Raw genomic sequence first — 12,426 nt, 5'->3', positions numbered from 1 at the left:
TCCCTTCGACTAGCCACAGCCATCATAACCCAAAATATGCCCATTTGACCCCATTTACGAAGGTCATAGTAACACAAATCAAAGTTAATCTGAAACTGTGCCATCTTAGGCGAACAGTCTTTAGCCAAAAGAATCGACTCATTAGAATACTATAGCAGCTCTCGCCGCGACCAGGCTATATAAATTGCCAGAACTCTATAAGCGGTCATAAGGCCCGACAAAGTGCTCCTAACAGTCTGCCTATGTGATCGACTAGTCATCTCACATGACTCTATGGCACTTGAACTTGCCATCAATCGCATCACACTCTAGTCACTTCGAGACGTCACCTTATACAAGCGACTATGGGCTAATACTATGTTATCCGGGTTCACTTTAACGGGGTTCAACGTTGTCTCTACAACCCGTTTGGATGTAACAAAGTATAATAAAAGAGTTTTAAAGTAAAACTCGAACGACAAATGCGATTATCACATATAAATAGTCAATGCCTGATTACTATTTCATGTTCTATAATCTAATTTGATCTTGTACGTAGTTGTTCATTTCAATTCAATTGAAATGACATGACTCATCATGTTTAGCCTTTGAGAAGGCTTTGGTTAGTAGGTTTTATCAATTTCTTGTACCTTACTCAACCTTACTACATACTCGTTTTCTTTTGTAATGTATACATTTGCATTACAAAACTTTCTGAGTACTTGTCGAGATCCAATCAAGACATAGGCCCTCTAGCCTAAGAATAGCTCCCACTGTTTTCACAGTGTGCGGGACTCATCCTTCTTGCACATCTCATGATTGCAAGTGCACTCAATTTCCGTTATAAATATCTCTCATTGTTCTTTATTGCCTAGAACGATTCTAGAAAATCTACTTCTTAATTAACATTGCCACAATGGTATCTTAACCATCCTAATGTGTTTTAATTATGGTTTTGTCGCAAACCATGCGCAATCTCAATTGTCAATTGTCACTTGTGTAACACCCTTACACAAAATTGCATCATAAACACTTTGCATCATAGCCTTAATGCTTCTGCAAGCACTTAAGGGTAATCTTTATGGCTTACTTGGTAAAGATTACTTAAATTCGATTCTGAAAACAATTCATCATACTCAAAGCATATGAAGTGTTATACATCATTTCTTTTTAATTGATTCGGCAGCGGAAGCAAATGAAATCAATCGACGCTACTATCATGTGGATTTATCTTCATAAATCCGGATATTCAAGATGTATTATAATACTCCAAAAGTCTTACATCATTCGCAATGATCAATATGCCATCCACATATAAGACTAATTAAAATTACCGTAACTCCCACTAAACTCCATGTATAAACACAACTTCTCGACTTATCGAGAAATGTTTTATCACATGATCAAAATGTTGATTCCAACTCATTGATGTCCTACTTAAGATCCTTTCTTAAGTTTCACATTATCTTAGGATTGTAAGAATCTATAAAACTCATGACATGTATTGAATACATTCCTTCTTTTGAAGAAGTGGGTTTTAGATTCACTTGCTGTATGCATATCCTCATAATGAAACACAATCTCTAAGAAGATCCAAATAGACTTAAGCATTTCAATTAGTGCAAAACCCTTTGCAACCAATCTTGCTTTGAAATATCTCTTTATTAGTGCAAAACCCTTTGTCACTAATCAAGTCTTTTAATTTCGGATTTTCATGGCTCTAAGCCTTGTATTGAGTTGTGACTTAAACACTCTTATGTAAGTCATATGTTCATTACTTTCTAGAAGTAATCAACTTGAATCAAACAATTTCTTTTGTAAGTTATAAACTCTTTACTTTGTTAAAAAGTAGCATGAATTCATCATTTTTAACAAGTGACGAATTTAACCTCCTAGGTTTTGAAGAAACAATGTCTTACACAAAACGTCTCATGTAGCCAAGAAAGACCAGTTTCTTGCGACATAACATTCTCTGTGGCATTCATTGTGGCTCTTGAATAATTTCTCCCACTCTGTCTTCTAGAAATAAACTTGTATTTTAGAAAGACATCTTTACGAGCCGCAAACCCGTCGTACTCGTGATAATTGAAAAGGAAAAAATGAGCATTTGTTTCTTGTGAAAACTTACAAACATGGTACCCTACCATTTCATATCTCATATGAATCGTTTTATATTTAGTGGAAAAATAATCTAGACAAAATGATAAAATCCCCAAAAGGATCAAGTAACTTAAAGTAACTTGATCGAAGTCCAAACCATATCGAATAGCGTTTGATTTCTTATCCAACCACACATTATCCCATAATGCGTGCTAAGAGAGATTAACTTGTGATACTATATCACATTTCTTTTGGCTTATATCAAAGTCTTCACTTTGATAATCCCATCACGACTAAATCGTGATTCCTTGAACTCTTTGAAATTCTTCAAGGATTTCTCCATTTACCTTATTAAGTGTAAATATTAGCGTCAACTTAAATCGTTGGTAAAAGAAAATGATCAACCTATTATGGATCAATGATTTATAACCTCGATCTCCTTTTCAACCAAAAAGGCACGAGACATCTTGCTTTGAATACAAGATACGCATATACCATTAACAATCTAATGGTTTCAAGAGTACTCGATAACTCTTTGCGTTAATCATTCCAGAATTTAAGGCTTAATCTTGGGTTACCAATTTGAATCTTACATCATCTACATGATATATTGTTCTAGTTTGGTTTAAAATATAATCATCTTGATAATGGGCTAGCCATACATCAAATCGTGTTGTATAGGGTCACAAAAGTGAAAACCTCTTTTGTATTTTAACAAGTTTATATTCTTATTTAGAGTTTATGCACTTAATAGTCACAATTAAGTACAACTTTAAATCCAAAAACTAGATTGAGTACACAATTACTCTATCTCTCGACATTATAGTTGCTAGTCGTCATATTCTAATCATCTTATGTGTCGAATACAATGATGAAAACCTCCACTGGTTTCTAATATTGACGAAGTGGTACTAGCAAAATTTGTGTTTAATCAAATAAACATTTAAAGAAGAAGGTCCCATTAGATGTCCCACAACTAACTTGTTGATTCTTCAATAATTTGGGGTAGTTTCCTTTCTAGTGTCCAATATTTAAGACAGTGGAAACTTTATCAGTCGGGATTGATAGGTTTAGTATAGCTATTCTCAACAACTTTACTTTTAACATTACCTTGTATCAATTCCATTATTATCTTTACTTCTTGAACCTCGTCCTCATCTTAACGGTTTAAGAGAATGCTCCCACTCATTTCAATGAGTCTTTGCTTTGAGAAGCAAAATTGAATTCATGAAGATTACTCTTCATTTGTTCGTTTTAGTCTTAAAACTTTCATTGAAGTGGTTGCGTTATTTTGGTCAATTACGAATTCTGACAAAACTAATTACCAAAACAATTTATCGCTTCAAGGTACTTAATTCAATTAAGTATATGAAACATAATCCATTGTAAGTAGAAGTGTTAGTCAAGAATCAAAAACCTGTTTGATAATGAATAACTTTAATCTATACTCTTTACAAGAGATCCTTAGCAATGGTTCATTCGAGGTCTTTAGAAGAAAATTCAAATTTTGTCTTTAGATACGATGTTTTAATGGAGTTTTGAATCGAAATGATATCGTATATGAATTGTGGTAAAGAAATAGAACAATATGATAACGGAATAGTGGAAAACTTAACATTTATCGTTTTATTAATACTTGTAAATAATTTAACAAGTAAAGCATTTATATAGTAACCTCTACCCAACTATTATAAATGATTCCAAGATCCAAATTCATATTAACTTGGGCACGGTAGGGCCGATTCATCCCTTATCAATATAACTCGGTGGATTAACTCTTTAATCGATTATACTTTTAGAACTCTTGGTCGATAAAATTACATTAACATTTATCTTTAGCCCGGAACACATGCGACTACGGTCACGAATACTTCCGTTGAGTTCAATCCAAATTTCGAATAAATGTGTCCATGAATCCAAATCCACATCAACTTGGGCACGGTAGGGCCGATTCATCCCTTATCAACATGAATTCGGTGGATAGACATTTATCACCCACTTCCCCTACGTAACAAGGTTTGTACCCCGGTAGGGCCGAGTGCACTCCCTCGCGAAATAGGTTTTCATGGTTTCTACTATTTGGTAAGGCTAAGTCTCAATTAATTGTTTTAGCGAGAGGTCATGTCAATTTATTATCTATCACGTTTTAAGTGAACTAAAGCAGTGAACTACGATAATTATAATTGACACGGTCGATATACTCGATTAAAAGAAGATGCATGTTTTAGTTATGGCGATTTAGCGATGCATGCAACATATAAATAAAATGCAAAGCATAAAAATAAATCCTAGTATGGCCTTCCTAAAATAGAAAATCTAATTAACTATTACATATTCGGAAACCAACTCCATTGGTCCCTTAAACTTCGGTTGTGGCACGCATCTCGAGGTAACACCGTCTTTATGTATCGCCATCTTGAAGAAATCCGTCTTTGGGAACTCCGAAATGAATAAAATTACATAATAAATTACATAATTTCCTATTATACATTTGTAACTATAATAAAATAAATCTATTAAATTACAATACGGTGATACGAGATCACAATAAAATTACAACCGAATCGATATTCCCATACATTTCGGGTAATACCAATTAAAAACTAAGGCCATACTAAGTAAAAATTACATAATTCAAAATTACATAAATAAAATTATGACAATCATAAAAAAAATGCAGCATTATAATATGTATGAACATGCCCAATTTTATGCTAAATCGCCTTTAATTAGCCAATATCGTATATTACTCGGTTTTTACGGATTTGCGTGATTTCAACATTTTATAATCACAAAAATTACATAAATTCATATTTATGCATAAGTTAATTACCCTAACCTCTTAGGACTCAAAATTTAGTCTTAACTAATTATTTGACCATAATTAACTCATATTTCTTAATATTGTTCATAAAAGGACTCAAAATTACAATAAAATGCTATAAACTTCAAATAAATCACAAAAATTTCAAATAAATTCAAAATTTGAAATTTAAACTCATGAACATTCTGGAAAATTACCATGACACTCATAATGTTCAAAAACTTAGGTTAAAAATTTCGAAATTTTTCCGGAAAAACAATGTTGCGGTTTATCGGTTTTTTAACAAAATAATCATAAAAACATGAGAAAAATTATATTCATCAACTTTTCAATTTTATATCTGAAAAAGACAATAAAATGCAACATGTGACGTTTTTGATTAGTCATAGATTATGTTTTATTAATTTTTCACTAATAATGTCACTATTTATGCTATTTTTCATCAAAAATCCATAAATCATGCACAAAGACTTCACTATAGCCTATTATTTTACACACATCTTGTAAAATTTCATGTGACAACATACTAAATTTATATGATCAGATTCGAAATTTATCTCATATTAACCTATTTTTCACTTAAAACCGATTTTAATAATGAAAAATCCATATTTCGAGCATAAGAACTCATAAAATTATGAAACTTTCCAGATCATCTAAAAATAATATATGTGAAAACATATCCAAAAACCACTGGAAAATTCGAAGTTTAGCTAATTTTCGTCCAAAAATGACATTTTTATCATAAAAATCACATTTTAATGCCAATATTGTATAATATGAACAATAAAAATCCGTAAATTAACCAAAATATCCTAAAAACATTTTAGGATCAGAAATTTTAATATGCAAGGATTAATTTCGTGATATATCATAATAACACAAATTTACAAGTTTTATATGTTATTCTTTATAACTCGGAAAAACTTTTAACCGATTTGCATGCAAACAACCAAGGCTCTGATACCAATTGAAGGAAAAGTAGATCTATATACTCAACATATTCATATATGTTTTATTTTAATTTGTCATAAATTTAAATGGTGGATCTTATGCATGCAAACTAATAAACAATATAAAGAAGAAACCATCATCTTACATTGTGATTTTCGGATTTATGGGCACAAGTGAGTTCACCTACTCACTTGTTCTTGAGCTTCCAAATATTGGATGAACAAGGTTCAAATTAGAACCTCTCCCAAAAGCATATACCCAGGGAAACTCATAATAACCAATATTATTTAGATCTAGTAATAATATTGGGTTTACTATAAAATTGACACAAAATAAATTGTATTTTTACTCTTGAAAATCTCGGTCAAGAGGGAGTATTTGTGAGATTTTATTTCTCTAGAAAAATCACATATTGTAGAGATTATACATTTTCTTACACTAGAAAATTATATGGTGAAAAGAATGAATAATGTTATGTAAGAGAAAAGCACTTCTCTCTTTTCTTGTGGGATGGCCGAAAAAATGCATTGGGTAGTATGCCCAATGCATTTCATTTTTGCTCTTCACAAGAGGCTAGGCATGCAACTCTAGGGTTATCATTGTGTTTTGAATAAAATAAATTTAAACAATACAAACCCTTAATGCCCTTCTAATTTTCGGTTACCATATAAAATGGTAGTCCATATTAACTTTGTCATTTGTCAATTTTGTTATGTGTTACATGTTACATGACATGTAACAATGCAATGTATTTTTATCATATTAAAAATCAACATACTCATAAAATATGTCATTTACAAAATCGACTAGTAATTCATAATTACTTGTGCCAAAAGTGTTCCCGAATTATAAACTACAACATTCTGTATTTATTATAATTTATTCATTCCGTTTCAATTGTTTCTGTAAACAATAATTTCATCTAAGTAATAAAATAATTCGATTACTTAGATCGTGTCTCATTTAATCATATTTACAATAAGATACGTAAATTATACTCACAAAATCATCCGTCAATTTTAAGCAATTTAATTAACTCGTATCGGTATACGATTAATTAAATAATCAATTAAGAGTATTTCCCTATAGGTATGACCTAAGGGGATCAACTGATCACCACCGTCGCACGACAGTAATGTCAAACTCTAGTCAGCCAATCATTACCGATATGTGTGGACCAGTTGACTGTAAAATATTACATCCCACATGTATTCTTAAAATGAGATTTAATAATGATATTTAAATCATGTGATCGCACTATTGTTGAGGACACATTTCCCAACAAATCAAACCTCTAAAAAACCCGAATAATTGATTTCAATGACGAAAACCCGCAAATATGAATTACTTGGGATTTAAGTCGGGATTTCTAATGATGAATTAAATATTGATGATTTACCTGTTAAAATTGTTATGTTAAAAATTATCGTGTTAATGAACATGAACAATTGAAAACAAAACAAACAGACGAACAAAAGACGAACGAAGAAGAAAGAAAGCAGGAACTGCGGCAACCTCAGGAAGAGGCGTAACAGATGCTGCGTCCCTTCGAAGAGGCGCAGCAGTTGCTGCGTCCTTTCTCGGTGTTTGTCTCCTGTTAATCCGTAAAAAAAAAGGTTTAAAACAAGGTTTTATAAATCGGTTTTGAATGTGTTTTTGACGTAAACCTTACAATAATGATTACAAAAATAAAGTACAATAATAAAAGAAGGGATTTACACCCTCAGACTTACATGTTTGACGAAACGAGATTGACTAAGTTAACGTTTAGTGATGCTCGACTCGAATGTACGACGAAAGTGCCCTCTAAGAGGAAATTAAACAAGATTGATTAAGTTGATTGATGTGGAGTTGGTCAAATTGGTCGGTCATGCAAAACGAGGCTGATACTCAGAAGGATCCGAGCTTACGTGGTCGAAAGTTCAAGCACGTAGACGCCAAAAAGCAAGAGCGTGGTCTTAGAATGCAAAGGGAGAAGATAAGGGCGGACACTCGCGTGAGAAATATGTGAGACCGAAGGTCTCTATTTATACTAATCACATGACGGAAATTAGGGTTTTCGGAGAAACTTTGGAAGTGAATCTCGAAAAGATACGAAAAATACGCAGAAAAGGACTGAGGAAGAGGCGCAGCAAGCACTGCGTCTCTTGGAAGAGGCGCAGCACCTGCTGCGTCTTTTCCTCAGTGGTTTCCTCCCGCGGAAGAAAGATTTCCGTGTTTCTATTATGGAATAGCGGATTAATCTTATTTCCTTAATATTTTATATGATAATTTCGGGATATATTTTACCATAGACTAAAAGATTGGAAAATAATGAATAGAAATATCCGGAACATTCCAGAACATTCTGACTCGGCATTTTAAACGGTTATTAGAAAATGAAGACGGTTTTTGACCCGGACTCCAAATGTACTCTAATTACTGCCAAAATGACCGTATCGGCGCGTAGATGACGACTATGAGGTAGACATAAGTGTTTGAGCGATCACTTGACGAAAAACTTACGAACTGTCATAAATCGTTCCATGTACCAAACATGCGGCCCAATCATCACCAGGTGGTTTGCGGGAGGTGCAGAAATGAGGTATCTACAGAGCCCCCACTTTGACTGAGGCTTGGACAAGGCGAAAGTCAAAGTATAGCCATCAGGTCAATCGAAGATTACAACCTGACGACTATGGCGACGCGAGGCGGTTCAAGGGGTTTGAACCAATTTCCCGTCGTCGGGAACATTTTAGAGTCTATCAACTTCCGGGGAGGGTCGTTTAAAGTCCATTAGACTACGTAAGGAGGCTCGCCAGCTATAAGAAGAGACCATACCTGAGATTCCTTGAAACTCCAACGCGATATTGGAAGAGGCAGCAGGACGTAGGCAGGAACTGTTAGGAGAAATCTGCGTGGGTCGGCTTTCAAACAAACTTTAGAAAAGCTTGGGGTCAATGTTGATCTCCACGTGTTGAGAGGGATAAATGTATGTCCATATACTCTCGTCGGGGAACATAATCGGGAACTGATCTCCATGTCTCTAGAGGGACGATTGGCTGTCCGTGTACCCTCGCTGGGGGAACAGAATCGGGAACTGATCTCCATGTTTCGAGAGGGACGATTGGCTGTCCGTGTAGTCTCATTGGGGGAACAGAATAAAGGTGTGTCAAAACACCTGTCAGAAAATATCCGCTCGTTGTGGCAAGCAAGGTCTTGGTAAAAAATATAAATTACGATAGTTTGCAGTTGGCTTGGAAATTCGGGTCTGGGCGAAGAACAAATGTCAAATGGACCAAATATACGATGTGTGGTATCAAGGAAGAGGCGCACCAAAGATGGGCCCACAAATAACGAACTTATAACGAATCTTCAAAAATTCATTTGGAGGAAAACTGAGGAAGAGGCGCAACAAGAGCTGCGTCTCTTGGAAGAGGCGCAGCACCTGCTGCGTCTTTTCCCGAGTGCGGCTTTCCTGAGTAAAAAACTCGATGAAATACGGGATTCATTTCATAATTTCGAAACATAAAATCTCAATTACTCTCTCAAATTCCAACCATTTCTCGCCAAAATTTGATCAAAAGCTTGCACTTGCCATGACTAATCGAGGTATGTATATTAATTTTGCATTAATCTTCCGTATTTGATCAAATTGGATCGACAAATTAGGGTTTTTCAACCCTAAAAAGTCGAAAATTTGGGGCTTTTCCCCCCAAATGATTTTGCCTTGTAAAATTGACCTTGCAAATTGATAATTGGTAGTATAAGGATCGTAACCATGTATTTGTTTTGAATTTTCGTTGAGTTTTGAGCATTTGAGTGAAATTGAGACGGTCTCACAGCTAAACCGTATATTACTTCGAAAATAGCCTTAGGATTGCCCATTTGCGATGAAACTTGGTATTTGGAATCCTCATATGATGGGTAAACTTCCTACCATTTCGGAATTTTGATTTGGGACACTTTTTCAGACACTTTTCTAGGGCATAATCGCCGTTATAACGAAATGCTGTCGAAATTTCGACTCGAATCCATGACTAGGCTTCAAATTAGGCTTGACTTGACCCAAATCACCACATGAGCGGACGGGTTTATGGGAAAATTGGCCAAAGATGGCGAGAAAAGAGCGATTTCGGAGCTTCGAAAACTCGAAAATCCCCTAATGAAGGCTTGTCGTCACTTGACGCGGCCTAAATTCACTTTAATTCTGCAGGTGATGAGGCTTCTACGTCAGGGAGAGATCCCATAGACGTGGACACAGCTCTTGACCCTTCTCGTACACTTGAGGAGGCGTTAGAGCATGCTTTCACTGCTGCAGTGGCAGCTGCTGAGGACGAGGTCGTCGAGGAGGAGGTTGTTGAGGAGGAGGTGACGCGGATATGGACCCAATAGAAGAAGTTGTGATCGACTTAGAACACCAAGCAAAGCCAAGCCCGAGTAATACATTTTTTATGCACGAAGATTGGATGGGCTCGCGTAAAAGAAAGGAAATATGTGCGATCAAAGCTCAAGACTCGCAAAAATCTTAATGCCGTGTGGGAACAAGGGGAATACCGAATGGGAACAAGGGAGAAGGCCGAAATGTGGCGGCACCAAGGGGGAAGAATTCCATTTCATGTTTTTTTGCATTTTCTACCTAGTTTGAATAAAAGTTGACAAAAGGGTCTAGGTTGTAAGTTTTATGTGTTCATTCATCCTAAAACTTACAAACTAGCATTAAATGCTTGCTTGGGGGCCAAGGTTTTTTATCCTATATAAAGACCTAGCCTCCTCATTTGTAATCCATCAAAGAATTAAGAAAAACCTTTTAGAGAGAGAAACTTGTGTTTCAATCTTTTCAAAGAGTCGATGCTTTCGAGTCTTGCCTTGAACTAAGGACGTGCTCCGCAGTTTAAGTTGAATTACTTGACCCGTTTTCGAGTAATTCCCCATTGTTATCGCTATAGGTCTAGTGATAGCAAATATCCCATTGGTTCGATCTCTTCACAAGAAATTGAAGCAAATATCCTTTTATTCTTGCACCAAAGAAAAACAAAAACAAACAAAAAAGACTTCCGCTTCGCCCAATAACGCATCAAGTGACACGATCTGGTCGGGTTGCACCTAGTGCATTCGGATCTTCCGTCTCACTTGAATCCACAATTAAGTCTTCCGCTCCGTATACGCATCAAGTGGTATCAGAGCTTCGGCTCTTGATCACCCCAAAAAAAAATCAAGACGGTCCTAAGGAGGTTCCAATCAGTTAGTGGTTGAATATCCAACGCGATTGGTATTCAAAGGTTAGACTCAATGAGGTAGTTGAGGTTTAATCGATTGGATCTTGAAGGCACGGTTTGAACAAAAAAAAAAAAAAACTGTTCACAGTACTGTTCACCGACAAAAAAAAAAAAAAAACATATCTTTTTTTTTTTTTTCGAAACCTCAAAACCCAATCACCAAACATGAACTTTGACGATCCCAACTTTCTCAAGGATCTTCAAAAGGCCTTAAAGAATTTACAAGAACACGATCCCAAATGGCAGCCTAGACGTGAACGAGTCATTGACGAGTTGAAAGTAAGTGAACTACCCGAGTTCACAGGAGGCACGGATCCCGAGGCTTACCATGAATGGGAAAGACAAATAGATCGGATGTTTGAATTTAAGGATCTCGATGATGAACAGTGCTGCAAGTACGCCATTTTGAAATTAAGAAATGAGGCTTCGTTATGGTATGAAAGCTTTAAGACCAGAAGAGTTCGAGCCGGAAAAGCAAAGATAACATCATGGCACGTGCTTAAACTCAAATTACGGAAAAGATATGTCCCCGCCACACATAGGCTCACAACCTATCGTAAGATCACCGATCTTACCCAAGGAAGGCTAAGTGTCCTGGAATACATTAACGAATTTACAAATCTAGCCTTGATGGGAGACTTGGTGGAAGATGAGGACATAAGAATGGCGCGATTCCTACGCGGTCTAAACCGCAACCTCGCCCACATTGTGGAATTACAAAATTACTCAGATTTCGACACCTTGTGTAGTATGTGTCTCAAAGTGGAGGCACAAGGAAAGACGAAGGTGACAACCACCTATGGTGAGAGTAGCCGGAATTGGAAGAATGAGAACAACTCGAGGACAAGCGCAATGGGAAACACCACCGAGCCCAAGACAACTTCCGCCTCCAGTTCTATTGTTAAACCACCCATCTCAAAGGAAAATAGTCACACGCAAATTCGGTGTTTCAAATGCCAAGGGTTTGGGCATTTCAAAAATGCGTGCCCGAATCAAAGGACAATCACACTAAGAGAGGCCGTGGAGTGTCGTGACGAGTTGTTCGAAGAAGAATAAAGAACCGAGGGCATTTTTAATCTAGAAGGAGAGGAAGAAGAGGCACCCGCCGGGAACGCCGAAGATTATGTCGCTCCTAGTTACGATTGTGTTTTGGTTCTCCGAACCCTGCAAGCCCAAACTTCGCCCGTTGAAACGGAGCAGCGAAGTCAAATATTTCACACCAAGTGCCAAGTGAAAGACAAATGGTGTAGCCTAATCATTGACGGAGGCAGTTGCACCAACGTCGCCTCTAGTGAAATGGTGGAGAAGTTA

General features: G+C 36.1%; 1 protein-coding gene across 1 annotated transcript; it reads left to right on the top strand.

Annotated features, from left to right (window-relative positions):
• The first annotated feature begins 11,280 nt into the window (after positions 1 to 11,280).
• Positions 11,281 to 12,171, top strand: LOC141618585 (uncharacterized). Its single transcript, XM_074435684.1, has one exon. It carries the CDS (start codon positions 11,281 to 11,283, stop codon positions 12,169 to 12,171), a length of 891 nt encoding a protein of 296 aa, XP_074291785.1.
• Positions 12,172 to 12,426: the final 255 nt, after the last annotated feature.

This window comes from Silene latifolia, chromosome X (genome assembly GCF_048544455.1).
Source record: "Silene latifolia isolate original U9 population chromosome X, ASM4854445v1, whole genome shotgun sequence".
Classification (NCBI taxonomy): domain Eukaryota; kingdom Viridiplantae; phylum Streptophyta; class Magnoliopsida; order Caryophyllales; family Caryophyllaceae; genus Silene; species Silene latifolia.
This window is presented reverse-complemented; position numbering and strand designations above follow the sequence as displayed.

What these genes read in the sequence shown, in the direction of transcription:
- LOC141618585 (XM_074435684.1), top strand. Translation starts at nt 11,281, where the DNA reads ATGAACTTTGACGATCCCAACTTTCTCAAGGATCTTCAAAAGGCCTTA.